This window comes from Brachypodium distachyon, chromosome 3 (assembly GCF_000005505.3).
Source record: "Brachypodium distachyon strain Bd21 chromosome 3, Brachypodium_distachyon_v3.0, whole genome shotgun sequence".
In the NCBI taxonomy this organism is placed as follows: domain Eukaryota; kingdom Viridiplantae; phylum Streptophyta; class Magnoliopsida; order Poales; family Poaceae; genus Brachypodium; species Brachypodium distachyon.
Genome location: NC_016133.3, coordinates 53,862,172 through 53,886,230, shown reverse-complemented (window position 1 = coordinate 53,886,230; position 24,059 = coordinate 53,862,172). Strand labels below are relative to the sequence as shown.

At 41.2% G+C, this 24,059-nt stretch overlaps 2 protein-coding genes and 2 long non-coding RNA genes across 5 annotated transcripts; 2 read left to right on the top strand and 2 right to left on the bottom strand.

The window, feature by feature from the left end:
- The first annotated feature begins 1,660 nt into the window (after nucleotides 1–1,660).
- Nucleotides 1,661–15,658, top strand: LOC100836869 (clustered mitochondria protein). Of its 2 annotated transcripts, none has more exons than XM_003570191.4 (29): nucleotides 1,661–1,906; nucleotides 2,175–2,404; nucleotides 2,968–3,029; nucleotides 3,240–3,429; nucleotides 3,527–3,658; nucleotides 3,844–4,003; nucleotides 5,363–5,556; nucleotides 5,652–5,753; nucleotides 5,908–6,043; nucleotides 6,115–6,243; nucleotides 6,984–7,365; nucleotides 8,110–8,214; nucleotides 8,629–8,747; nucleotides 9,572–9,680; nucleotides 9,790–9,864; nucleotides 10,397–10,531; nucleotides 10,607–10,777; nucleotides 10,865–10,951; nucleotides 11,631–11,756; nucleotides 11,893–12,033; nucleotides 12,109–12,177; nucleotides 12,418–12,576; nucleotides 12,686–12,742; nucleotides 12,832–12,872; nucleotides 13,195–13,314; nucleotides 13,591–13,900; nucleotides 13,977–14,084; nucleotides 14,291–14,356; nucleotides 14,922–15,658. In XM_003570191.4, exons 2-29 carry the CDS (start codon nucleotides 2,179–2,181, stop codon nucleotides 15,360–15,362), a joined length of 4,152 nt encoding a protein of 1,383 aa, XP_003570239.1. In that variant the 5' UTR covers nucleotides 1,661–1,906; nucleotides 2,175–2,178; the 3' UTR covers nucleotides 15,363–15,658. The 2 variants fall into 2 exon arrangements, with proteins under 2 accessions (XP_003570239.1, XP_010235889.1); XM_010237587.3 differs by having other exon boundaries at nucleotides 1,756–1,906; nucleotides 3,847–4,003; nucleotides 14,922–15,362.
- LOC112271404 lies at nucleotides 15,539–17,186 on the bottom strand. The gene is made up of 2 exons (XR_002964290.1): nucleotides 17,046–17,186; nucleotides 15,539–16,885 (listed from the first exon to the last, which is right to left on the bottom strand). It is a non-coding gene; the product is annotated as an uncharacterized LOC112271404 (long non-coding RNA).
- LOC112271403 lies at nucleotides 16,603–18,058 on the top strand. Its single transcript, XR_002964289.1, has 2 exons — nucleotides 16,603–16,734; nucleotides 17,058–18,058. It is a non-coding gene; the product is annotated as an uncharacterized LOC112271403 (long non-coding RNA).
- LOC100838295 (outer envelope pore protein 16-3, chloroplastic/mitochondrial) lies at nucleotides 18,011–22,780 on the bottom strand. The gene is made up of 3 exons (XM_003570197.4): nucleotides 22,620–22,780; nucleotides 22,130–22,439; nucleotides 18,011–18,442 (listed from the first exon to the last, which is right to left on the bottom strand). The coding sequence occupies exons 2-3, from the start codon at nucleotides 22,431–22,433 to the stop codon at nucleotides 18,300–18,302; spliced, it is 447 nt and encodes a 148-aa protein (XP_003570245.1). The 5' UTR covers nucleotides 22,434–22,439; nucleotides 22,620–22,780; the 3' UTR covers nucleotides 18,011–18,299.
- Between the last annotated feature and the right edge of the window lie 1,279 nt (nucleotides 22,781–24,059).

Sequence of the window (24,059 nt, the reverse complement as noted above, 5' to 3'; positions counted from 1 at the left end):
CGTGGCAAGATCTGAGAGGATGTGAGTATTGATTATTTGTAAGCAACTTTACTCTGTTCCATATGTGATGCAAGATGTCGATCCATGTATTATTGCAAAATGTTAGTGAGAAGTACAAATCGTGAGACCATTGTTATTAAAAAAAAAGAGTTTCAAGATTTTGGCTTTTAATTCTTAGAAGAATTGTATTGCCATAAACATGTGTCATGTTTCGTCATCCATTATTCTTAAAAAAAGAACTAAATTTGAATTCCGCACCTGGCCCTCGATTTCTTAGGTATAGCACCGCTCAAACCTATTTGAATCTTTTCATGTGATCTTCTATGGCATAATCAAGATCATAGTATGTGCACTCTTATTGTATTCAACATGTTATATAAGATTAATTGCAGCAACATGGTTTCCAACCCCTCGTTACAGATTTATAAGAACCGCACGTTCATCTGCTCCTATTGATTGTTTTCGAGAGGTGTTGCAAATGACACGTGCACCATGGCCAATTAATATCCGCATCCCCTCACAAAAGGACAACATAGACAATATCTTTATCCCCAAAAGTCAACAATCACACGTACCCTTCCATAACCACTTTGCTAATTTCCTTGTGACTTCTTGGCATCTTATAAATCTGAAAACGTTATCATCATAAATGACATCGCAACAATCCTCAAACCACATGGTCTTTTTTTAGAAAGGTGTTTTTTGAGAGGTGTTGTTGTTGCTGCCTCCATTTTCTGAGTGGCTTGTTGTGTGAGTCTACCTCCATTTTCCGAGTGGCATAATATAAACATGTTGCTCAAGTTGTGAACATTCAACGATATCGGAACAAAACAACATTGTTATAGTTATTATGCAAAACTATGTTTGTCAGTTACAGGCATGCATGCTTTTTCAAGGAAGTGAGGCATGCCTATCATGTGATGGAAACATGGCATTCGAAATCTCGAGTTGGTAATATGTGTTCGACACAGATATACGCTGAATCTAACAACACCATCCCTAATTTTTTGAGGGTAATACAGTAGGCCATAAGATTTACTGTGCAATTAGCACTGTCCCTAATAGCCAATCATTTTTCGGTCGTTATAAGCCTGGCACTGGACGCTAGATTGTTTCCATCGAAAATCACGTAAGATTATTTGGGCAATATCAGGAACCAATGCCAGCTGACTGAGGAAACATATTAGTACAAACCATGCATGATATTCGGGAGCATGTATGTTTTCTAAAAATGGACTTGACTCGATCCTAACTAAACAGCACATCAGTATCATGTTTACCCGTTTCCATAATTGATGTGTATGTGTAAAATTTACCCAAATTTCGCCTAGTGACACGAACAAACCGCACTGTTTCACATTAGGATATGTCTACCGTTTCGTACTCTGCATTTTGAGATCAGTGCTACTGGTTTTTTTTTTGTGAACTTTCAGTGGTAGTACTCCGAACCGTGTGAATGTCAGACAAGACGTGGATCGACCATTAGCCAATGGCTAGAGCCGCCTAAACCCCTCCAAAAACCCTAACCACCCTCCGGGATCTCACGCCGGAGTAGTTTCCGGCGCAGGCTATGTCGAAACTGCCCCTACAAAGCAGCCGCACATCAGAGGCTGAAATATCACCGCCGTGCGTGCGCAACGGGTTGAAGAAAAATTAACGAAACGAGAGATTCGCCTTACCCAGAGCCCAGGCCCCAGACGCCAGCGGCGGAGTGTGGCGACCGCGGGGGATTAGGAGGGGGGCCGCTCGCTCGTATAAAAACGGCGTCCGGCGCAGGCATCTGCCCTCCTCCATTTTACCCAAACAGCCCCTCGCCTCCAAAGCCAATCGTTCCCGTCTCGTTCTCCGCCTCGCGCCGCCTCTCCTCTCCGCGGAGCCGAAGCTTCCGCGGCGCCGCAGGCGGCAGGTTCGCTCTCGTGCGCCCCCCCAATCCGGTCCCTCGTCCTCCTACCGAATCCGTGCCTACTCCGTCCCATTGGCGCGCGCGCTCCGTCCAGCTCGGAGTCGATTGCGCGAGGGTTTAGGGTTTTGATTCCACTTCAGATCGTGCGCTCGCGTGGTGCTCGGGGTGTGGATGCGGTTTAGTGGGGAGAATCATTTTGTTTTTGTGTGTTATGGGCTGCGGCGGGGTTTTGACTGATGAGATTTGGTGTTGTTGCTTTTGGCTTGGGCAGGAATATGGCGGGGAAGTCGAAGGGTGGGAGGAACAAGGCGAAGGCGCAGGCCGCCAGCCAGGCCGTTCCGGTGGAGCCGGTAGTGCCTGTTACTGATGGAGTTCAGGAGGACAAGCCTGAGAACGGGGTTGTGAGTGAAGCCCCTGCTGCGGAGGTCGGTGCGGTGGATGTTGAAAAGGAGGAGGGAGATGCAGCTTCGGTCGCACAGCCTGCAGAGAAGCCCGCTGAAGGTGAGATAACCGCTTGCGCTCTATAATCCATATGTTTAAAAAGTCGTAACCTTTTTGGGAATTGACTGGTTGCCGGCGGAAACATTGGAGTTACAAATATCCAACTGGCAAAGTACTTTTATTGACGAAGTAATTTAGAGCAAGGCAAGAATTGATGAGTGTAATTTTCTATGCTGAGTGAATAAAGTCTGTAACTGTGTGCGTACGCTAGTGATGCCTGATGATACTTAAGAATAATAGTGATACTGAACATGCATTAAAAATTAGCTGAAATCATCTCCGATGTCTGTGTAGTGCATTTAGAATTGTCTGGTCGACCATTTTTAGAAACCATTCTGAGCTGAGTGGCAACACCTTTATGGAACTTAAATTGGATCGCTTGTATATCTTCTGTTTCAATCCATAGCATTCTATGCAAGTGCATTCTAGTTTGCCTGTCACGAGCATGCGATTTTTATTTGTGTATAGCATCTGTACTATGTCTGCTTGTATGCTCTCTTAACGGTATTCTTTCTGCTGGGTATACAACTGGTTTAATAAGGAAACCTTCTCATGTCAAGCAGGAGAGCTTCATCTCTACCCTGTTTCTGTTAAGACACAATCTGGTGAAAAGCTAGAGCTACAGGTATGTGTAAAAGTTGTGTTGTCTTTATCTCTTAGTTTTTATAGTCTGATCAGAATTCTGTGACATTTATATTTTATAGTTTGAGTGGTCAGATTAACTTAACACTGACATTCAAAGATGTTGTTGGAGACTATGTTGTCAAAATCATCATATAATTTTGAGGAAAGGAAATAGGATTTTGTAATTCATATCGTGCTATTACATATGCAGCTAAGCCCGGGAGATTCTGTTATTGATGTCAAACAATTCCTCTTGGATGCACCTGAAACTTGCTTCTACACGTGCTACGATTTGATATTGCATACAAAAGATGGTTCAGCACACCAGTTAGAGGACTACAATGAAATTTCTGAGATTGCAGATATAACTGCTGGTGGCTGTTCGTTGGAGATGGTTGCTGGTTTGTATACATGCATTTTACAGAATTCTTCTTCTTCTTCTTCTTATTTTTTTCCTCAGAATTTGATACTATGGGACTGAAAATAATGTTTTTTCAGCAACATATGATGAGAGGTCTATTAGGTCTCATCTCCGCCGTGTCAGGGAATTGCTCTCTCTTTCTAGTCTTCATGTCTCACTATCAACATCTCTAGCTCTGCAGCAAGAGTCTACCCAGGGGAAAAATGCAGGTACTTACAACATCTCTAGCTCTGCAGCAAGAGTCTCACTATCAACATCTCTCTCTCTCTCTCTCTCCCCCCTTAATAATACTCTATTTGGCTTGGGGTACCAGCTGCAGTTTCATCTGCTATGTATGATTTGCATGCGAATCTTAATCCGATCTAATGTCCGTCCTCCTCCCCTCCCTCCTCAGCAGATGCAGGAAAAACTGCTAACCAGGAGCTTGATGGTTTAAATTACATGGAGGACACAACTGTTGCTCTTACTAATTTGTTGGCATCTGCACCAGCGGAAATCAAATGCGTGGACAGCATAGTTTTTTCGTCGTTCAATCCTCCACCAAGTTATAGGAGGTTAACTCTTTTGATTCGATTCACATCTTCATCTTATTATTTTAATATTTTTGTATACCTTTAGAAGGACAGTCTTTTGGATCCCATATGATTGTCCGGTTATGCTTTATACTCCCTCCTTTTCACAAAGGTTGGTATATTTGGTTTCATTAAGACAAGACTTTGACAGATAATATCTTTATTAATATGTAATTTATATGATCGGAAACCACAGTTATCAGTAAGAACTTTTGAAGACGAATCTGTTCATATAAATTTTATGTCTTGAAAAAACATATTAATAATATAAAGTACTCCCTCCATCCCAATTTAGATATCGTTTTAGACTTTGATTTTTCCCCCTCAATTAACTGTCGTATTAGGATGCCCAAACAAACTCATCGGCTTTCTCTCCTTGGCATTAACTACTCGTGCGTTGGTAAACTGCATGCAAAGGGATTTAGTGCTCGGATTGGATGAGACTGCAGGCATGGGTGATTAGTGCTAGCGACAATTAAGTGCGGCGGTGGGGCGTGCGCTGACCAGAGTGCATGCGCCAGCAATTGGTGGTGGGGAAAACAACTCCAGCTGCATGCAGCTCATTAGGATACGTTCTTAGCTGCAGGCTTGGTATTTTGGATTTGCCTAAAACGACATTTAAATTGGGATGGAGCGAGTAACTCTTTAGTCAATGCCTTGTCTTAACGAAACCAAAGACGCCAACCTTTGTGAGAAGGAGGGAGTATCTTCTAATGGCATGGTGACTGATCAAGTATGGTAGCATTTATAGAACAGTTGGAATGGTACACCTGGATCTCATGTTTTAAAATTTAGCTTGACAATCATGGTTTCCTTAATCATGCTAAACATAAGCAGAATCAGCACTTTGCAGACATTCCTCCATCCATCTAGGAACCAGAGGTGCGGAATGGGGAAAATATGGAAAATGATGGAACAATTTAAGATCTTAAAGTAAATTGAAGTTGTATTATATAGTTACATATGTACAAACACACCATGTCCGTCCCCTTAAAGTTCCCTTGATGCAATTAAACATATTTTTCATTCATACTGTTGATTTCTCAATTTCTATCTTGGCGTTGCCTACCCTCCTGAATCTTTGGTTGTCTGTTCCTGCTATCTTGGATTATATTGATTTGCATATACACAGTTGTAGGACAATGCTAGTGAATGCTCTAATTTGCTTTTATTCATTAAGCTTTCTTTGCAATTCTGGTTAGCTTCGAAGCATTATTTTTCTTGTATTCTGTCCTCAGTGAGGACCTGTTTGTTACTGTATAATACCTTAGCTAGAACTAGAAGGTTGTTCACCAGCTATTTTGATAATCTGCAATTAACAATTGTTGATGGTTTCCTTAGGTTACATGGAGATCTCATCTATATTGATGTTGTGACACTAGAAGGAAACGCATACTGCATCACAGGGAGTTCCAAATCTTTTTATGTGAATGCTAGCAGTGAAAATATATTGGATTCAAGACCGTTGAAACAATCTCATGAGGCCAGCACTTTAGTTGGTCTGCTACAAAAAGTTAGCGCCAAGTTTAAGAAAGGTTTGGCCATTACTTTGGATTGTATCTTACTAACCGTGTAGTGCCCCTTAATGGTAGCTTGTCCTTATTGTGACAATTGTACAAATCTCTTGAAGGTTTTCGTGAAATATTGGACCGCAAAGCATCAGCCCATCCTTTTGAGAATGTTCAGGCCTTGCTCCCAGTGACTTCTTGGTTGGGAGCTTACCCTGTGTCAGGTAACTTCCTCTTGACATTTCCGTGATACCATATTGTATTGCGTATCTCCAAGAGCAGCTGGCGTTAGCTTAGAAACTTCTCTCCCTTGTACTTTTCTGTGTCAATAGCTCTTGATATTGAACTTTAACTAGCTTTACATTTTATGTACAACAGAGCATAAAAGGGATGCAGCAAGGGCTGAGGATTCTGTCGTGTTATCATATGGTACTGAATTGATCGGCATGCAGAGAGACTGGAATGAGGAATTGCAGTCCTGCCGAGAGTTCCCTCATGGAAATCCTCAAGAAAGGTTCTTATCTACCATTGCATTTTCTGTGGTACCCATAAACTTAACTGACAGATTACTTCTGGTTGTTTTAGGATATTACGTGGTAGAGCACTCTATAAAGTAACATGTGATTTTGTTGATGCTGCGGTAAAAGGAGCAGTTGGTGTCATTAATAGATGTATACCTCCAATCAATCCAACTGATCCAGAATGTTTTCATATGTGAGTAACCCCGCACCCCCTGTTTTCCTCTTTTATTTTAGACTGCTTAATAATATCATGGCATAATATGGTATCGAAGCTACATGTATATGCATGTGTATGGCTATCTTACTTCTATCTGAATCTCTTTGATGTTTGTTTAAACTGCAGAGTTGCTTAATGGCCACAAAACTTTGCTGAATCATTTGATTTTACATTGTTAATCAAACATGTGAACAATGTTATATCTAGTTCGTGCTTGGAGTATCTAGGGCAGGCCCATAGTCATGTGCTATCATTCGTGTTCACCAAATGCAACCCATTTTATGTGATTTGGTTGCATTTGATTTCAAAAGACCTGAAGTTGTGAAATGGGTATGTGATCTGAGGGATTATTTGCAAAATTCTGGTCCCATGTTCATAGAAGTACTATTAATAATATGCCCTGCTTGAAATATGATGTATGAAACAAGGTGATTTATGTTTGAGAAGTTGCATCCTATCTTTAATTGTACATAAGTGCTAGTGAACCAAGAATAGGGACCAGTGTCTACAATTGTAACCTCGAGTTGGCTGTGTCAACAACCAGTCTTGTTTTTAGGTTGATGCAGTCTACAAGTATTCCTCTTAGATTTTCAATTTCACTTTCAACCACTGTTTTTGTGGATACCATCATGCCTAGTCTTGACAAATGGTAGGCAAGGTTGTTTAACTTCATGCCTTTTCTATATGCTTAATGTGCTCATACGTATATATTTCAGGTATGTCCACAACAATATTTTCTTTAGTTTTGCTGTCGACTCTGACTATGAGCAAATTTCGAAGGACCACAAGCTGGACTGTCAAAATGGTTCCAGTAGAAGTACGCTTGTGACCTCCCCAGATTTGGGTGCTAAGGCAGATAGGAAACATACAGACTCCAGTGTAGCACCGAATTCAAAAACTGAAGAGCCTAATGGTGTTTTGGACAATAATCCTGATGCATCCGCAGAAGCACAAATAGCAGACAGTGAGCAGGCGACCTATGCTTCCGCTAATAATGACTTAAAGGGAACCAAATCTTACCAAGAAGCTGATGTTCCTGGTCTTTACAACCTTGCCATGGCAATAATTGATTACAGAGGTCACAGGGTTGTAGCTCAGGTATATGTCTAGAAAGCAGTTACTCAGGATTCCTACTTTTTGTTGTTGCACATCCTGAGTTCGAAACGCTCTCTGTTTTTACTTTTGATATGGTCCCTACTTGAGTTATATTGGTTGAGTATACTGTGTGATTTTGTAGACTCCGTAAAAAGAGATGTAGTACAAACTTATTGGATCATATAAAGAGTTTGATAATTGCATTTTGTAGTATTTTATTTTCTTGTATGCACCTAGGTAAAACAGTAGATGCTCCATGGTGCCCGGATCATATAAAGAGGCACAAATTCAAAGATAATCTGAATATAGTTTTTGGAAATTATATTTTTTGGGGACATACCTTTGAGTATATAGCCAAATGGAAAACATAACTTTGAAAAAACTACATCTGCATTTAAATTATTTTGGGTATATTTGAATCACATACCCTGAAATTTGGGTATGTGATGTTCATACCCTGATTCTAGGGGTGTGATTCGAATATACCCTTAATTCATTTAAAAAGATTGATGTTTTTGGGAGGTGTGTATTTCATTTGAATTCTTGTAGTCGGATATATACCCAAAATTGAATGAAAAAAATAGATGTTTTAAAAAACTTGGAGCTTAGGCAGCATGGTGCCCCATTTGGGCTTCCTACTTTTTCTTTTTTTTCTTCCATATTTGAACTACATTTTTTCCTTTTATATTGGTTTTAGTGACGGTAGTTCTTATTATTGTACCTTATGCTACTGTGCCGGATTTGTAGAGTATCATACCTGGTATACTTCAAGGAGACAAGTCCGACTCCCTTCTGTATGGTTCTGTCGATAATGGCAAGAAGATATCTTGGAACGAGGCATTCCATGCTAAGGTTCGTTATCTCTTCTGATCTGCTAAACATTGTTCCACATGATTGGATGATTTTATCAGTTGTTTATGCCTACTAGTGGGCTGTCTATCTATATCACGACCTGCAGTTCAGACATGAACTTAACAGTGCTGCCAGTTGGTTGTTCAACTACACTTGTTGTTATGCTATGTTCATTAAGGTCTAATTGCTTGATTTAATGATTAACCACATGAAGCTGACTGGTTTGTTGCCTTATTATTCAGACTGCCATTAGCGATACTAAAATTGCATATTTTGTGTTCGAGGCATCTACTTTCTGTTGATTCACTGTGATTACATGGCACTCCTGATTATCTGTCGTGGGGCATATTGTTGTAATTAATTCTTATTTCATGATGATGTCTTCATTTATACTATAAGAATCTGCTCTGTTAGGTAGTTGAGGCTGCAAAGCGGCTCCATGTGAAGGAGCATGTTGTTTTGGATGGTTCTGGCAATCCTGTAAAATTGGCTGCTACAGTTGAATGCAAGGGAATTGTTGGTAGTGACGACAGGTAATTCTTATCTCGACGTTGAACACTGATTTGTTTACTACCTTTTCAGTGGTTGGTGAAATACTGTGCAACAGTTACCTTTTTTGTTGTTTCTGACAGGCTATTTGTTTGACTGGTCGAGTTGTTATGTTTTGTTCGGTTTCTTGTTTTAGAAACATTGAGCATGTAAATAACCTAATAGGAGTGCATTCTTCTTACCTTAATTTAACTATCACACGCCTGAACTGTCAAAGATCTCCAATGTTACTTCCTTCATGTCCGTCTTTGGAAAGAGAGAGTCCAGATTTTACCCGGAGCTTGCCCATTCCGGCCACATCGTAAGGGAAAACAAGTCCAGTCATCAAATGGCTGAATTCCTCAAAATCTCTCACAACTCGTTTGGCTCCCATCATTTGGGCATGGAATTCTAGAATTCATTTTGGATTCCAGAAACCAACTTATTTGGCTGGCATGGAATTAGATATAAGAATTCAATCTGAAATTCCATGGAATTGTACATACACCCAAACCCAATTCCTATCTAAAAGGCATCATTTCTCTGGATTTGTCTCATTCTACAAATCCATGTGGCAGATAAACATGATTATTGAATTCGGAATTCAAGTTCAACTAAATGATATCTTCTAAAAGAATTTGATTTCATTTGATTTCTACCAAATGAAATGAAATGAAATGAAATGTGAGGTGCCAAATGAGCTGTAGTGTTATTTCTCTTACTTTTGTCGTGACTCGTCACTTTCTTGCTATCTTTGCTCTGTTAGAATGAAGTGTATCCATGGTCCTACCAGTGTATTTCAAGCTGTTCTGACATTTACCCACTATAGGCATTATATTTTGGATCTGATGAGAGTGACTCCGCGAGATTCTAATTTCATTGGACTGCAGCACCGCTTCTGTGTGTTGAGGCCTGAACTTGTAGCCTCATTTGTTGAGGTCAGCTGGTCACACAGTTTTATTTGTAGTACTAACTATTTTATGTTTCACTGGAACATGAATTATTTCTTGGGTAATCCTAACTATCTGATACTGTTTAATTGAGCAGGCTGAATCCATAAAGCAACCCCCGGCAGAGAAAGTTCCAGATGTCCCTGCAGAGTCTAATGGGCAAGATGCTACGGTTGGTACCGAAATTGTTCTCACTGTATTTCTACTTTTTCGTAGAGAAGACTAGCATGCATTTTTTCTTTGAATATGGGAGTTCCCTAGTGGGAAACTGGGAATATGTTATTAACAAGGACCAGCTAGATCCAAATAAATTATAAAATAATGCCCCAGATGAGCTAGAAGCTGAAGCATGACTGGAAAAGAAGAATCTGATAGTCTCTCTCCAACCATTAAGCCAATTAGCATGCATGCATGCAGTAAATAAGCATCTGAAAATTAGGTTTTGGTTATGTCACTCCGAAACAGGAAAAATGTTGTCCTAAGAACATTGCAAATTTTTTTGTGCCATTAGCAGCTATGCAGTTGCATGATCATAGATTATTACCAAGAGCTCTGCCTTCTCCAGCGCACAAATCAAATTGTTTTTTCCACTCCATTTTTAATCCAGAAGTTAGGGAAGTTGGATCAGTATTGTGCACTGATTCATCTACATGGTCCACATTGTTGTTTGTATGTAAACTAGAAACTTATTCCTGATATTTCAGGCTACTATCGTGGAGGGACATGACAAGTCTGATGAAAGTTCTGCTCCTAGACCTGCTGAAAATACTGACTCAGCTGCTGAAATTCTTTTCAATCCAAATGTATTTACGGAGTACAAGCTTGCTGGCAGTCCAGAGGTTAGTTTAAGAACTACTCTTAGTTTAATATCCTTTATCGCGATTTCGTAACATTATGCTCTTCAATTTACTCAGGAGATTGCAGCAGACGAAGCTTTGGTCAAAAAAGTTGGTTCATATCTGCTAGAGACGGTGATCCCAAAGTTTGTTCAGGACCTTTGCTCTCTTGATGTCTCCCCTATGGATGGTCAAACTTTAACCGATGTGCTTCATAGCAATGGGATAAATGTTAGATATTTGGGCAAAGTGAGTCTCTTTGGACTGATACATGTGAAAGTTTACATTCCATTGCAGTTATATGTTCTTAAGTTCTTAAAATAAGTCTCTTATCAGGTTGCAGGTATGATCAAGCAATTGCCGCATTTATGGGACTTGTTTTCAGCTGAGATAATTGTTAGGTCTGCAAAACATGTTGTCAAGGTGATGCCCCTATTCTGTTTATGCCTGATGCAGCTATTTATTTTTTGTGACATCAAGCATTTTACAATATTTATAGGATTTGTCTTCTGCTAAGATATTGTCAAGTCTGCAAAGAATGTTGTTCGTCTATCTTGCTTGTTCTGACTGCAGCTGATTGTTCGTGACGTTGAAACAAATCATGTCAAAGTCGGTTAAATCAACTGAAGTGCTTCTGTTATCTCATGATATATCTACAACAATCAGGATTATATTCTTTTAATATCTATCGGCTTCCATGTGTAAAAAAAAGATCTCGAACAATTCAGTCATGAAAGCTACATCGAAAATGCATTCTATTTGTAGAGCGGCTAATGTACCTCAAGTCGCCATGAACTTTTGTTATGAACTGTTTCTTGTGGTGTGCAAAAAGAGATAAAATCACCATGAGCTTTCATTCTGAACTGTTTCCGCAGGTGTGGAAAAAGAGATAAAATTCCATTTTAATTATGCTTGTATTTTAATGTTATTACATGAGCCCTGTCTGGATACAGTAGTTACCAAGGTGACCTTGAATTTTGCACACTGATGCTTCGTGTGCTCGTGTGGGACCGTATTGCTAATACCTCCTGTCAAACTCCCAAACTTAGTTATAGTGGTAGTGCACTTTTTTGTTAACCGTCCCTTGCTCTTATCACTCCAGGATATACTGAGGCAAAGCCCGGACCATAATATTGGACCTGCTGTTGCGCATTTCTTAAATTGTTTTATCGGCAAAGTTTTGGCTGCTTCGACAAAAGGTAGTGCTGCCCAGTCGAAATCCCAGAAGGTATGATATCCAATCATTAGCAATCTGCGATATTCCTGTGAAGGAACTTTATCTGGAGGTTACGTGTGCGGTACCTATAATTAGTTTATTTTTGTTTCATTTTTAACTGGTATTACTACTGTGTTCAATATTTTAGGGTCATGAAACTCAAAAATCGACCAAGGGTCAGAAATCTGGCCATTCAGCATCTTCAAGAAAGGGTCAATCAGCATATTCCCACCTAACATCTGATGGAATTTGGTCTGACATTAAGGAGTTTGCAAAACATAAATATCAGGTAGTGATGGTAGCTATTACTTCTCATTTTCAGCTTTTATGTGAGCACCATGACTAATGGACTTCATTTACTTAGTTTGAAGTGCCAGATGATGCGAGGGTTGGGGCTAAAAGAGTTGCAGTTCTCCGTAATCTTTGCCAAAAGGTTAACTATGTTCAGCCCTTTATGATAATTATATTTATCAGATGATATTTTGCCGTGTGTGGTTTTTTCTTCATTCGAGAAATTTTAATTGTACTGTGGGTGGAAGTCTACTTTGCAGCTGCCCGTTTGGGCATTTAAAAAAAATGCTGACCTGCTTTTAGAACCACGCTACCCTAAATTCTTGTATTATTGTGGCCATGCCATCTTATCTGTTTCAAATATCCAATATTTACTTAACAGGTGGGAATAACAATCGCTGCTCGTAAATATGATCTGAATGCTGCAGCTCCATTCCAACCTTCAGATATCTTGAATCTCCAACCAGTTGTCAAGCACTCTGTTCCTACCTGTACGGACGCAAGGAAGCTTATGGAAGCAGGGAAAATCCGAATGGCTGAGGTATATATGTCCTATACAATCTTGCCGTAAAGTGTTTACTTGTTTCTTCTTTCTGCTGAACTGATCTGTATATATGCTTAATATTTAAATTATCATTCATGCATTTCAGGGAACACTGAACGAGGCGTATGCACTATTTAATGAAGCTTTTTCGCTACTTCAACAGGTACACAAAACAATACAACTACCTTAGCATCAAAATCCTCATAACTTCTGATATCTCCTTCTGAATTCTGACCATTGCTATTATTGTAGATAAATGGTCCCATGCACAAGGATGCTGCAAACTGTTGCCGGTATACCTACTTTTATCTATAAGTCTTTGGTAGATATGTTCCACAGCATTTCCAGAACTGTTTAGATCATGTTATATGCCCACTGCCTTACTGCGTGAAAAATTTCTTATATGGATAGATACAAGAAACTGTATCGGTGATAATATTATTGCATCACATGTATGATTGCAATTATGCAAGCTGAATATTAACATAAAAGAGTTCAGATGCTGGGCATGTTTCGCATTTTTTTCTTATCATGAGAATGCTGTATAAATATTTTTTGAATAAACCTTAATTCATATTGAAACCGTTATCTTTATTCGTTTTATTTTGTCTGAAGGTACCTTGCTATGGTTTTATACCATGCGGGCGATACAGCGGGAGCAATTGTGCAGCAACATAGAGAACTTGTCATAAATGAGCGATGCCTTGGTCTAGATCATCCTGATACAGCCCACAGGTATGTAGTTGGCTAATTTATTTGTGTTATAAATTTTAGTTGGTGCATTTAAAGTAAGCTTAAAGTTCAACTTATTTTATCCAAGTTAAACTGAATGTCCTATCATCATTGCAAAAACTTACAGCCAGTTCTAAGTCTCATGGTTTGTCCAAAATTTGTAATGCAAGAGCTGATGTCTCATTGTCTCACTTTGAAATGACCTCTTTGCTATTGGCACATAGCAGTGGCAGTCAATACATCGTACAATCTTTATTTAATGCTATGTCTTATTTTCAGCTACGGCAACATGGCTTTGTTCTATCATGGGCTCAATCAAACTGAACTTGCATTGCGGCACATGTCCCGTACACTGCTTTTGCTAAGTTTAGCATCAGGTCCTGATCATCCGGATGTTGCAGCAACTCTTATAAATGTGGCGATGATGTATCAGGATGCAAGCAATATGAGTACTGCTCTTAGGTATCTTCAAGAAGCACTTAAGAAGAATGAGCGCCTTTTAGGCCCAGGCCATATTCAAACAGCAGTATGCTATCATGCTCTTGCCATTGCATTCAGTTGTATGGGTGCATACAAGCTTTCGATTCAGGTTAGTTCTGACAGAAAATGGTTGGTGAAATAACATTTGAAATACTGTACTGATGTGTGTTGAATTTTGATGGCAGCATGAAACGAAGACCCATGATATACTGGTAAAACAATTAGGGAATGATGATTCACGAACAAAAGATTCAGAAAATTGGCTGAATACATTTAAGGGTCGGGAACAGCAGGTACATGCTCAGAAGATATTTCCTAAAGTTGTTTCGCTCTTGATCCTAGGATTCTCGTGCATTTCCTAAAGCAAAAACACAATGCATAGTATTCCATAGGAAATTTAGAAAATCGGAGCTTCCTTTATGGTTTACATATATTTCTTCCCTAGCATGCTGAATCTTCTTATATTATCTATTGGAGATCAAGTTCATTTCTTGTACAGGTTAATGCCCAGAAGCAAAAAGGCAGGGGAACTAATCCATCTGATAGCGCTATTGATTTTATAAAGGTAAGATATTAGTTAAAACTTGCAAGTCTTGCTATTATGCCCTTGAAATTTGATCTCACATAATGGTAGCACATTAATATGCTAGAGTCCTAAATATAGATAGTTCTATTTATTAGGTTACAGCTCTGGGGATGATTTAAATTGCCGAACCTTGTGTCAGAAAATTTATCTACTTGATCTTGGGATGTTGGTGTCATATGGCCTGACAACATACTAAGCTTCTTACACACCTAGCTGTAAATCTGTCACGGACGGGCAGCTGAGACAGTTTAGTTGGAATTCCCCCATTTGGACTCTGGTTCTTCCCAGATGTTGTCCTACCCTGGAAGTGCATTGAATTCTTCCACAGCCTGTAAAAATGTGTGTATTGTTGGACACAGTACGGCCAATCCATGTTTCTTTTTCATTGGCAAAACTGCCATGGTTTTTCAGGCTATTTTTTGAAAGTCAATATCAATGCTTTTGCCCCACAGAGATGTGATAATTTGACATGAAATTAGCATCCACCTCTATAGTTTGTACCTAATTTTTGGTGGCACCAAATTGTTGACTTGTGATTTGCCAGGCGCATCCTGGATTGTACCAAGCAATGAAGGCAATCCAATCTGGCGATGGATCAGCAAATATCAACAAATCACATAATGCTGCAGTAGTTGGAGAAGGTCTTCCTAGAGGAAGAGGAGTCGATGAGCGAGGTGCCAAAGCAACTGCAGAAGCCCGGAAAAAGGCTGCTGCCAGGGGTGTTACTTTGCGTAATGTGCCTCCTGCAAACAGTGTGTCTGAACTAAATCAAATTCTCAGCCTTATCAACTCGGCTGCTACATCTGCCACTACAAACACTCAAACAACTGAATCTGAAGGGAAGCAGTCTAATGGTCCTGCCCTTAATGGCACAAAGGAGACCAAGGAAACAAATGGGCCACCCGCCAAGGCAGACGGTCACACTCCTGTAGGATTGGGTGCGTCATTGGAGTTGAAGAAGCAGAAATCCAAGCAGAAAGCATAGTAAAAGAATTTGGAATGGTTGTTCTCTCCTACAATTTTGAACTTCTAGGGTGATTTTTTTTACCAATAGGTTGTCACGTCCACTGTGGCAAGAGTAATTTTAATTTATTTTGGGTGGGTTCTTAGCACGAGTTCAATAATAATAACGAAAGTGGAGCGAAGACAATTCTTGTGTCGGTTAGACTGCTGATGAGATAAATGATCAAGCCTTTAACTGTAATATCCAGACCGATATGTTAATTCATAATTTCTGTACACAGGCTATATACATAGTTGCCAAGAGATTAACACTTCAAACGCTTCATTGTCAATCAATTGCACCGTAGCACGATGCAGGTCTTATTTTATTTTCCCTAAGATACAGTTTTGCTCAGAAATTTCTGGTTCTAAGGGTGCCCAGGAAGTCTTCACTCATGTGTGGTACAGCTATAATTATTTTTTTGGACAATTGCATCAAGCATCTGGCACAGCAGAATCACCGGCAATTTGGTGTCAATACTCAATACACAGCTTCCAGAGTGTAACTGCTGCATAGCCGCCGCCAGGGAGAAAGATTGAGATAACTTAGTGTTTTGAGGTTGAGCACCGTTGTCAGCGGAATCTGTTCTCCTCACCTACAGTCACCAGAGTCTTATTGGCCAATGGCACGGTTCCAGAAAGTTTTACTCACCGCGGATTTGACGTGTTCAATCATGCGGATTTTGAGTACGTCTCCTCGCCTATCCATTCATATGAATGTGATGAGACTTTGAGTGTGTCTCCTCACATACCCATTCACATGAATTTGATGAGTCTCCGTTAGTTTGTCTTGGTGTTTTTGTTGGTACGACCTTTTGTGGCTTTGGAGTTCTTCTACGGCGTTTTCATAAAGATCATGTGGTTTGATGACCTGCACCTTTAGGGATCATCTTTGGCTCAAGTTGAACGATCACGGCTTCTCATTTTTTTAGGTGGGCGTCTCAAGGGTTTTTTTGAGATAGTCAAATCGTGCAAGGGTACGAGTGACGATGTTGCCGATTCAATCTAATGGTAGTCTTTTTGCTAATGCATGGACAATATTTTGTGTTGCAAAGATTGATACCAAAAAAAAGATTTGCTCGAGAAATTTCATTGTAATTCTTAGTCCTAGCGATTACTTTGTAGTTTATTATGTCTATAGTCCGAAGCATTGTACATGTAATGGTTTTGGAGTTTGAATAAAGTTATTAACCCTTGTACTAATTTTGTACTAAATCCAAAACATTTATTACAGATCGGAGGGAGCATGACTATCAATGGAGGTTGCACCTTGGCCCCTTCTTACATGTGTGCGGCCAGTCGCTACGAAGCCGTTGACATGGTTAGGTTCTTCACGCTGAGCAGTGCAGAGTCAGGTTTGGTCTTCGATTGTCCTTTTTGCAAATTTCCTTGTTTCTAACGTGGCAATGGTCAACACGCACATGTACAACTCGACGTTGATTTGGCTCGAATAGGACCTTTGTCGACTCGATTGTATACTTTTGGCATCCAAGACACCTGCGTTGCCTAAAAGTATTGTGAAGCGAAAAGTTTGTTATAATACTATATAAAATATATACTACTTGAGTCCTAAAAATACACTAAGTGAGTCACGATAGATTCTATTGTGACACAATGGCCTATAGCTTAATAGGATTGATATAATACTTATATTAACAAGATATACCTTTTTTTCCAGAAGCCCATCCGAAAGGAACCTAGTTAAGCGTGTTTGCCGGCACTGGACGCATATGGGCGTGTGGCAAGAAGGGACGATCTGGCTTAGGCGTGTGACTGACGAGAACGTCAGGTCCTTTGAGGAGGAGGGTGTGTGACACACTGGTCTATAACTTAATAGGATTGATGAATACTCATATCAACAACATCATATCTCCACCATGAGCTTGGCTTTGCTCTCCATCTTCTCCACCGTGAGTTCTACACCCCCAACAGTGTCGCCTGCACGTCACTTCCTTCGTCTTTCAGCGAGCTCTTGGGTACCGACATCGACCTCAACCACAACAACATGGGCAGACGACCGATAAAATTAGGAGGGACTTTTCAGGAGCGGTTTTATAGAACAGTAAATTAGGAGGAACTTTTCAGGAGCGGTTTTATAGAATAGTGACCGTAAGTGGTCAAGTTGTTGCACGTGCAATTCAAAGCTCATGCGGTGTGAATAGGACCTCACGTAGTTTACATTTAGGAGTCAGTACTTATTTTCATAATGTTAATACTAGCTTAACATCCCCACAATTCCTTTTAGACTTTTGGTGCATTCAACTCTTCAAATAGATCTTAACTGTGATAATCTAGGACAAATGCCAATTGCTTGGGCAGCACCTTCTACCAGCTTCTGTCTGCCTGCTATGGACAGAATTTTCCTCCCAGCCTTAAATCTTCTTCCACAACTTCCATTGGGTGCTAAAAATACCTTCCATCGTGGGCAAATTACCGTCAACTTAAGAAAGATCGTATCACCACTCAGAAATTGCAGAACACAGGTCTTCTTTTTTCTATTTGTTACAAACGATGTATCTTTGTTGATCATCTTTGGTACCGCCATACTTATTTCTTATCATAGAGACGAATACCACACACCACGTAGTGCAGTGCAAACTTTCAGCCAATGATAACATACGAACAGAGACAATCCAAGAACCTCAAGCAATTCATAGAATTCAGCATTTCACACTGCACGAGACTCAATTCAAGGCAGTATAATACGTCATGGGTGATTATTTAACCGATAATCAAGCAAAAGAAAATAAATAGAAATTTATTCCGCGTCTGTTGTATTGGTCCCTCGAGCAAAACAAGTTATCATGGATTTGCGAAGGAACAGGGTGCATCAGCAAAACAGGCATAAGAGCACGCATCAGCTAAAAAATTCACCGAGCTGATGGCTTGCAAGATTTGTGCTACAAGTACACAACCTTGATCAATGAGCTGGCTTCTTTTCCGTTGTGTATGCATGGTACGCTTTGCCATTGTCCACTCTGGTAGTGTTACCACCGACATCCAGCACAGCAGACGTGAATGCCAGGCTAGAACCACCAATAAGAGCAGACTTAATGCTCCTCCCTGTCGATTGGCACAGATATCAGTCTTCATAGCCAATATACTGGATCATATATAAATAAAGTCTCCAGTCAACTGGTGGAATACATCGCATCAACCTGGGAGCATTAGCCGATCTGGTACATCAATACATGTTCCTATGCCAATTCCAATCGTGCTAACTTCCCCTTCTCTACCCGTATCTAAACACAGATACTCCACTTTGTAAAATAAAGATTTTAAAGATGGATATGGCCCGGCCCATTTAGAATCCCTACCTCTCATTTAAGTGTGGCACAGGCCAGTTGCCTTGGCACTCCCGCCCCAGCGCCCCTACCTCCGCTGCCTCCCTTCATGGCGGCTGCGACCAGCAGGAGCAGACGGCGAGCTTAGGGTAATTAGTGAAGAATGGGAGACTTAAAGAAATGATTCATAAGCTACTTAGTGAAGTGTAGCTGACTACATTGTCAAATTTACGGATCCTATATATGAATTCATATGTGTGGCGGACACCAACACACCATGTCTTCATCTCATTTATGAGATGTGGGATTCAATGATTGAGAAAGTAAAGAAAGCTATTACATGAATGGGAAGGGTTAGAAAATTATGAGTCCACCTTTTACTCTCTTGTTCAGGACATTTTGATTTACCAGTGGACAAAAGGCAATAATCCACTCCACTGTTTGGCACATCACTTAATCCAAAATATTATAGCGACAAGTGGAAAGGAGAAGGTGCTGACCGTGTACCCCACCCCCCACCCACCCCAACAAGGATTTTGATATATAAAAAATGAGGATGAAATGCTTTACGAAAATGTTCCAATTACAAGAAGATTTGATAAGAGTGGAGGAAGAATACTCAAGATTCTCCTCTCAAAGTGAAGAATTCAATGACTGATTCCATCAACGACAGGCATATGCTCTCTCCAATGGTATGGTGGACAAATCATGGACAATCTGTTCCTAACTTGCAAAGTTTGGCTATCAAATTGATTAGTCAACCTGCTTCTTCTTCTTGCCGTGAAAGAAATTGGAGCACACATAGCTTTATTCATAGTGTGAAAAGAAATGCCTTAACTCCTGAGCGTGCTGAAGATTTGGTCTTTGTGTGCACAACAATTTGAGACTTCTTTCAAGATCAAGTGCATACAAGACGGGGACAACAAGAATGTGGGATGTGGGAGGAGATGATTTTGAAACTCTAACTGGTGTTGGCATCCTGGAAGTTGCCAATCTCTTTCTTGATGAACCAGAGTTGCAGAGTGTGTCATTTGGAGAAGTGGAGGAAGCTACTGTTGTGTTGGAAGATGAAGATGAAGATGAAGATGAAAATTAATGTCCTAATTAAATTTGCTACGTTTTAAAACGATATAAGTAGTTAAGTACTTAAGTAGAGCTGCTGTTTGTGTTTGCGACTTTACTATGTTGTGCTTGTATGCATTGCTGAACTCGAACTTCATTTGATCATTTCACAATTCATGTTTATATTGATTTTTAAAAAAATTACTCAAAAGTATCCACGTATCCTCATTTGGAAAATTGATGTATCCCCGTATTGGTGCTGGGGAGCAAACGAGTGTGCCGACATAATCAAGAAACTAACATGATAGAGCGCACACCAAGACATTATAGTATTATACCATTGGGTTTACATATTCAGTGATGCCATATGAGAAATTGAGAATGCAGTTGGAAAATCTGACTGAAGAGCATACCAAGGGTACGACAGGACATCCTATCTGACTAATTGTCACTGGAACCAGTATCAAACCTCTGTAAATGATCTCTTACCAACCAGATTTGTATTCTTGATGCCCAGGGGGGGCACCAGCTTGTTAAAATTGCTAAGAAAAAACCATGGTATGACGCAGATTTATCAGGAACCAAACTGGAGATACTCTATTACTCATGATCCATACCATTGTTTAAAAAAACAGTACTGACTGCCAGTCGGACAAGAAAAAAACAGAACAGGCAACCCCACCGGCTTATTTCAGAACCCGATAAACAGGCCACTGTGTGGATCGAGCATGACCTGAAGTAGTGCCCAGGGAATGAAAATATTATGCGTTTGGTGGAATTCGACGCCAGGTTGCGGGGCTTGGCAAGCCAAGGCTCAATTTCGGCCCAATAACTAGCTAAACAAGACGATTTTATTGTCCATGTTGAGAAATTAAAGGAATTAATCTGTACTATTTGTATGTACTATACTTCTTATCTATCGAACATACCAGTGGTTGGACCGGTGAGCCGGCGGACTGAGACTGACCACCTTGATAACCTGTCCCGGTTTTTTAAACTATGCTTCTTACACCCAAATTCGACATGGCATTATTTTATTGCATGATAAAGAGACATAAATAGTAATGATCTCATCATGCAAACCAGTTTCATAAGTCTAATGGGTTATTAGGCGATTATATATAGTTTAGCCTTATCTAACCAAGTTTCTTCCCAAGATGGATAAATGGCTTATTGCCATCGTTGCAACTAAAAATCGTTAAATACTATAGTATATCATACTAAATGGCTAAATGGCTTATCGCCAGTTTACAAAACTCTTGGAGTTTGTTGTACGAAAATACCTAAAAAAATATAGCAACATAGATCTTTGGAAGCCATAGCAGTAACCAAAACCTCAAAAAATACTAGCTACCAAAAGAGAACCTAAATACTATTCTTGGTGAATATTGCTTATAATCCTCAGTTAGAATAAAATGTTTAGCAATGAAGCTTCATAAGGTCATGGTTAAGCCAGGGAACTCATTTTGAGAGAGCATTGCTACCTAATATGAATTGTGTTATATTAAACATGTCTGACCCGTATCTGTCCACACAGCAACTCTTACTGTGTAGTCACCAGAAGCCAACCAATGTAGGAACATAAACTATGACATCATCCAATATTAGGATGGACCAATCCAAAATGCTCCAGATATCGAAGTAATGGCCCCTCAAGCTAGAGAATCGTGCTTTCAGTCATGTTCTTATTCAAATATCACCTTTAAAGGGTTCCTTTAAAGGTGTTTAACATTGTAACTAACAGTCTAACGTACTACAGAAATATAAGAGGACACCAGTTTGGTTGTTAATCTACTGGGCTTCAATATTATTCATGGAGACAGTCCTCAAGAGAATATTCAGGAAGAAGCTGTATCTACTCCAACATGAGACATGGTCTCTCAATGACATGAATAACACTTTTGCTGATACAAGATCCTGGATAATTTCAACAAGTCACCAAAATAACACATTGTTACAGTTGAACAGCACTTCGAAAAGCCAAAATTTGAGTGTTATCGATCTATATAACTTAATGAATGTGATCATCCAAGAGCAAGCGATGCATTGCATTGTTCTTTTTTTTTTTGCGGGAGCATTGTTCAAGCCCAGTGCCAATCCCTCCTGTCACCTTTAATCAATAAAAAAAATCAAAATCCTTCCAAACCTAGCTAAATCCACCTATCTATCCGATCCCAATTTGTTTGAAATGGAACATCATATCCTCGTAATCAGTTTTGGTCCAACACAATGTGAGTTGATGCCCATGGCTGCATCGAATGCCGAGCATAAACGCAGAGAACTACCGCAACCCAAATTACTATCCATTATCTACTGCAAAATCTCAATCTATAATCGGTGGCCAGTATCTACAAACCAAGTTGCATGCGCGTCCGTTGGATAATACGGCAAAGATATATCTAACCTCTGTAGCCATATACGGTGGCGCCGGCGACGAAGGCGCCGATGGCCCCGTTGACGAAGTCACGCTTCTTCCGCTGCGCCTGCACGAGCTGCTCCACGCCGATGTAGAGCCCTCCGACGGCAGCGAAAGTGACCCCGTAGCTGCCGCACATCTTGACGGTCCGGATGAGGCCAGGGAGCGCCACGTGGCGCTCCACCCGAGGCACGTCGTGCCAGGTGGCGACGATGGTGCCCCAGATGGTGCCCGCGGCCAGCCCCGTCATCGCGCCCTTCGCCGTCTTCACCACCGGCGAGTCATCCTCCATCGCTCCCTGCACGAGCACCAAAAAAAAAAAGGTCGAGCCCGTGAGCCGAGGAACCCTAGCACGAGATCGGGATCTGGCAGAAGGAAGAGTGCGTCCGCTCGATTTGATCGGGAGCCGGAGCGACGCGAGCTGCGGGCGTCGGGTTGAAGAGGTGGGCGGAGTGGGGACGAGGGGGTGGGGCTTTACCTTGGGAAACCTGCGCAGCTTGTGCTGGCGACGGCGTGCCGAGGCGGAGGCGGAGAAATGGTCGGGGAGTACGGGGATCGCGTCGTGGGAGTGCGGCGGGTGTGAGTGAGACGGGCGAAGTGGCCTCGGCTCGGCGATGCTCGGCCGCGGGGTTGCCGAAGGTTTGGGCCTGGTCGCTGGGCCGACTGTTTCGCCTTCGCCATGTCCATGTGAAACATTTCATGGGCTTTCAGCTCGAGAAAGAAAATTCCCATGGGCTTTTCTTGGTGCGATTTGCGTGGTCTGGCGCAGTATAACCTCAGCCTATGACATGCGCGGAGTCGGTCCAGGCGTACCAAGTACCGTCTCCGCTCAAAGAAAAAAAGTAGCATCAATCAAGTGTCAAAGAGTAAACTGTGCAAGGCCACTATATTTGAACAGTTGAAAACAAACCGATTCAGTGAAGTTGTTGCACGTAACACTAATTATGTCGATTGCGACGTATAAGCGCGTGTTTTTAACCGACCAGACCCACATGTCACATTGACCGGGCTGAGCTGGCGTTAGCGCCTTCTATTAGCCAGGTTTGTCTGTCTGAGCCGGGACCTCGAGCCGCAGTAAACCTAGATTCCAACCAGGTGCCAATTGATCGGTCTGAGTGTCTCCCCCACCTCTTTCTCCTCACACTTGGCAGCGATTTGATGGCGACGGCAAGCGGTGGCGGAGAAGGCGTGGACGAAGCTGAAGTAGGCGACATGGACTGGCTCGAGCCCTTGTCCGTCGTCTTCTCTACTCCATCTACACAAGCGGCGCAAGTTGCAGCGGAGAAGCCGGGCTGGCCGGTCCTGCTTTTCAGCTTAAATTTGATTTTGAAGGGGTGGCTGAGTGAGACTTTTTTGCGCTGGCGGCCCTATAACCCGTTTGTTGGTGTGTTCGGGTGTGTGTGTGTTTTCAAGGTGCCGAGTGAGATGCTCTTGTTATGACGAAGAGGAGAAATGTTCCCGGCCTGCTCCCCTGTTTGTTGACCTCTATCCGTCCAAGCGTTCAAGTTCAACGCCATTCCTTCAGCAGCCGAAAGAAGTTCAACACCACAGTCCACAGTGTACATCAGAAGCTTGCTCACGCCTAATTTATGATCGAACACGTACTGGACATGCCGGTCAGGACCAGACAAGACCAACGCCACCCGCCGGAGCTTTCGAAAAGAGAAGAGACGGAAATCACACCACTCAAAAGGACGCAACACGTACCGTCTATGTTTTTGCAAGCTGGAGTAAACCGTAAAGCGTGTGACTACGTACAGAAGCACTGGATATAGAAATGCCAATTAATTCCTGCACTGCGTTGCCTCATCGATCACATGGATCCCATATCTCTTGGATGCCTCCTTCCCTTGTGTGGGATCCAGCAAGGGGAGGAGACAGCCCGATCGGATGACCTCAGAAACTTCCAGTATGATAT

Coding starts and splice junctions, on each gene's coding strand:
- LOC100836869 (XM_003570191.4), top strand. CDS start 2,179: ATGGCGGGGAAGTCGAAGGGTGGGAGGAACAAGGCGAAGGCGCAGGCC. Junction 3,030..3,239: donor GTGAAAAGCTAGAGCTACAG/GTATGTGTAAAA, acceptor TTACATATGCAG/CTAAGCCCGGGAGATTCTGT. Junction 5,557..5,651: donor TAGCGCCAAGTTTAAGAAAG/GTTTGGCCATTA, acceptor AATCTCTTGAAG/GTTTTCGTGAAATATTGGAC.
- LOC100838295 (XM_003570197.4), bottom strand. CDS start 22,433: ATGGAGGATGACTCGCCGGTGGTGAAGACGGCGAAGGGCGCGATGACG. Junction 18,443..22,129: donor CACCGTATATGGCTACAGAG/GTTAGATATATC, acceptor GCCAATCGACAG/GGAGGAGCATTAAGTCTGCT.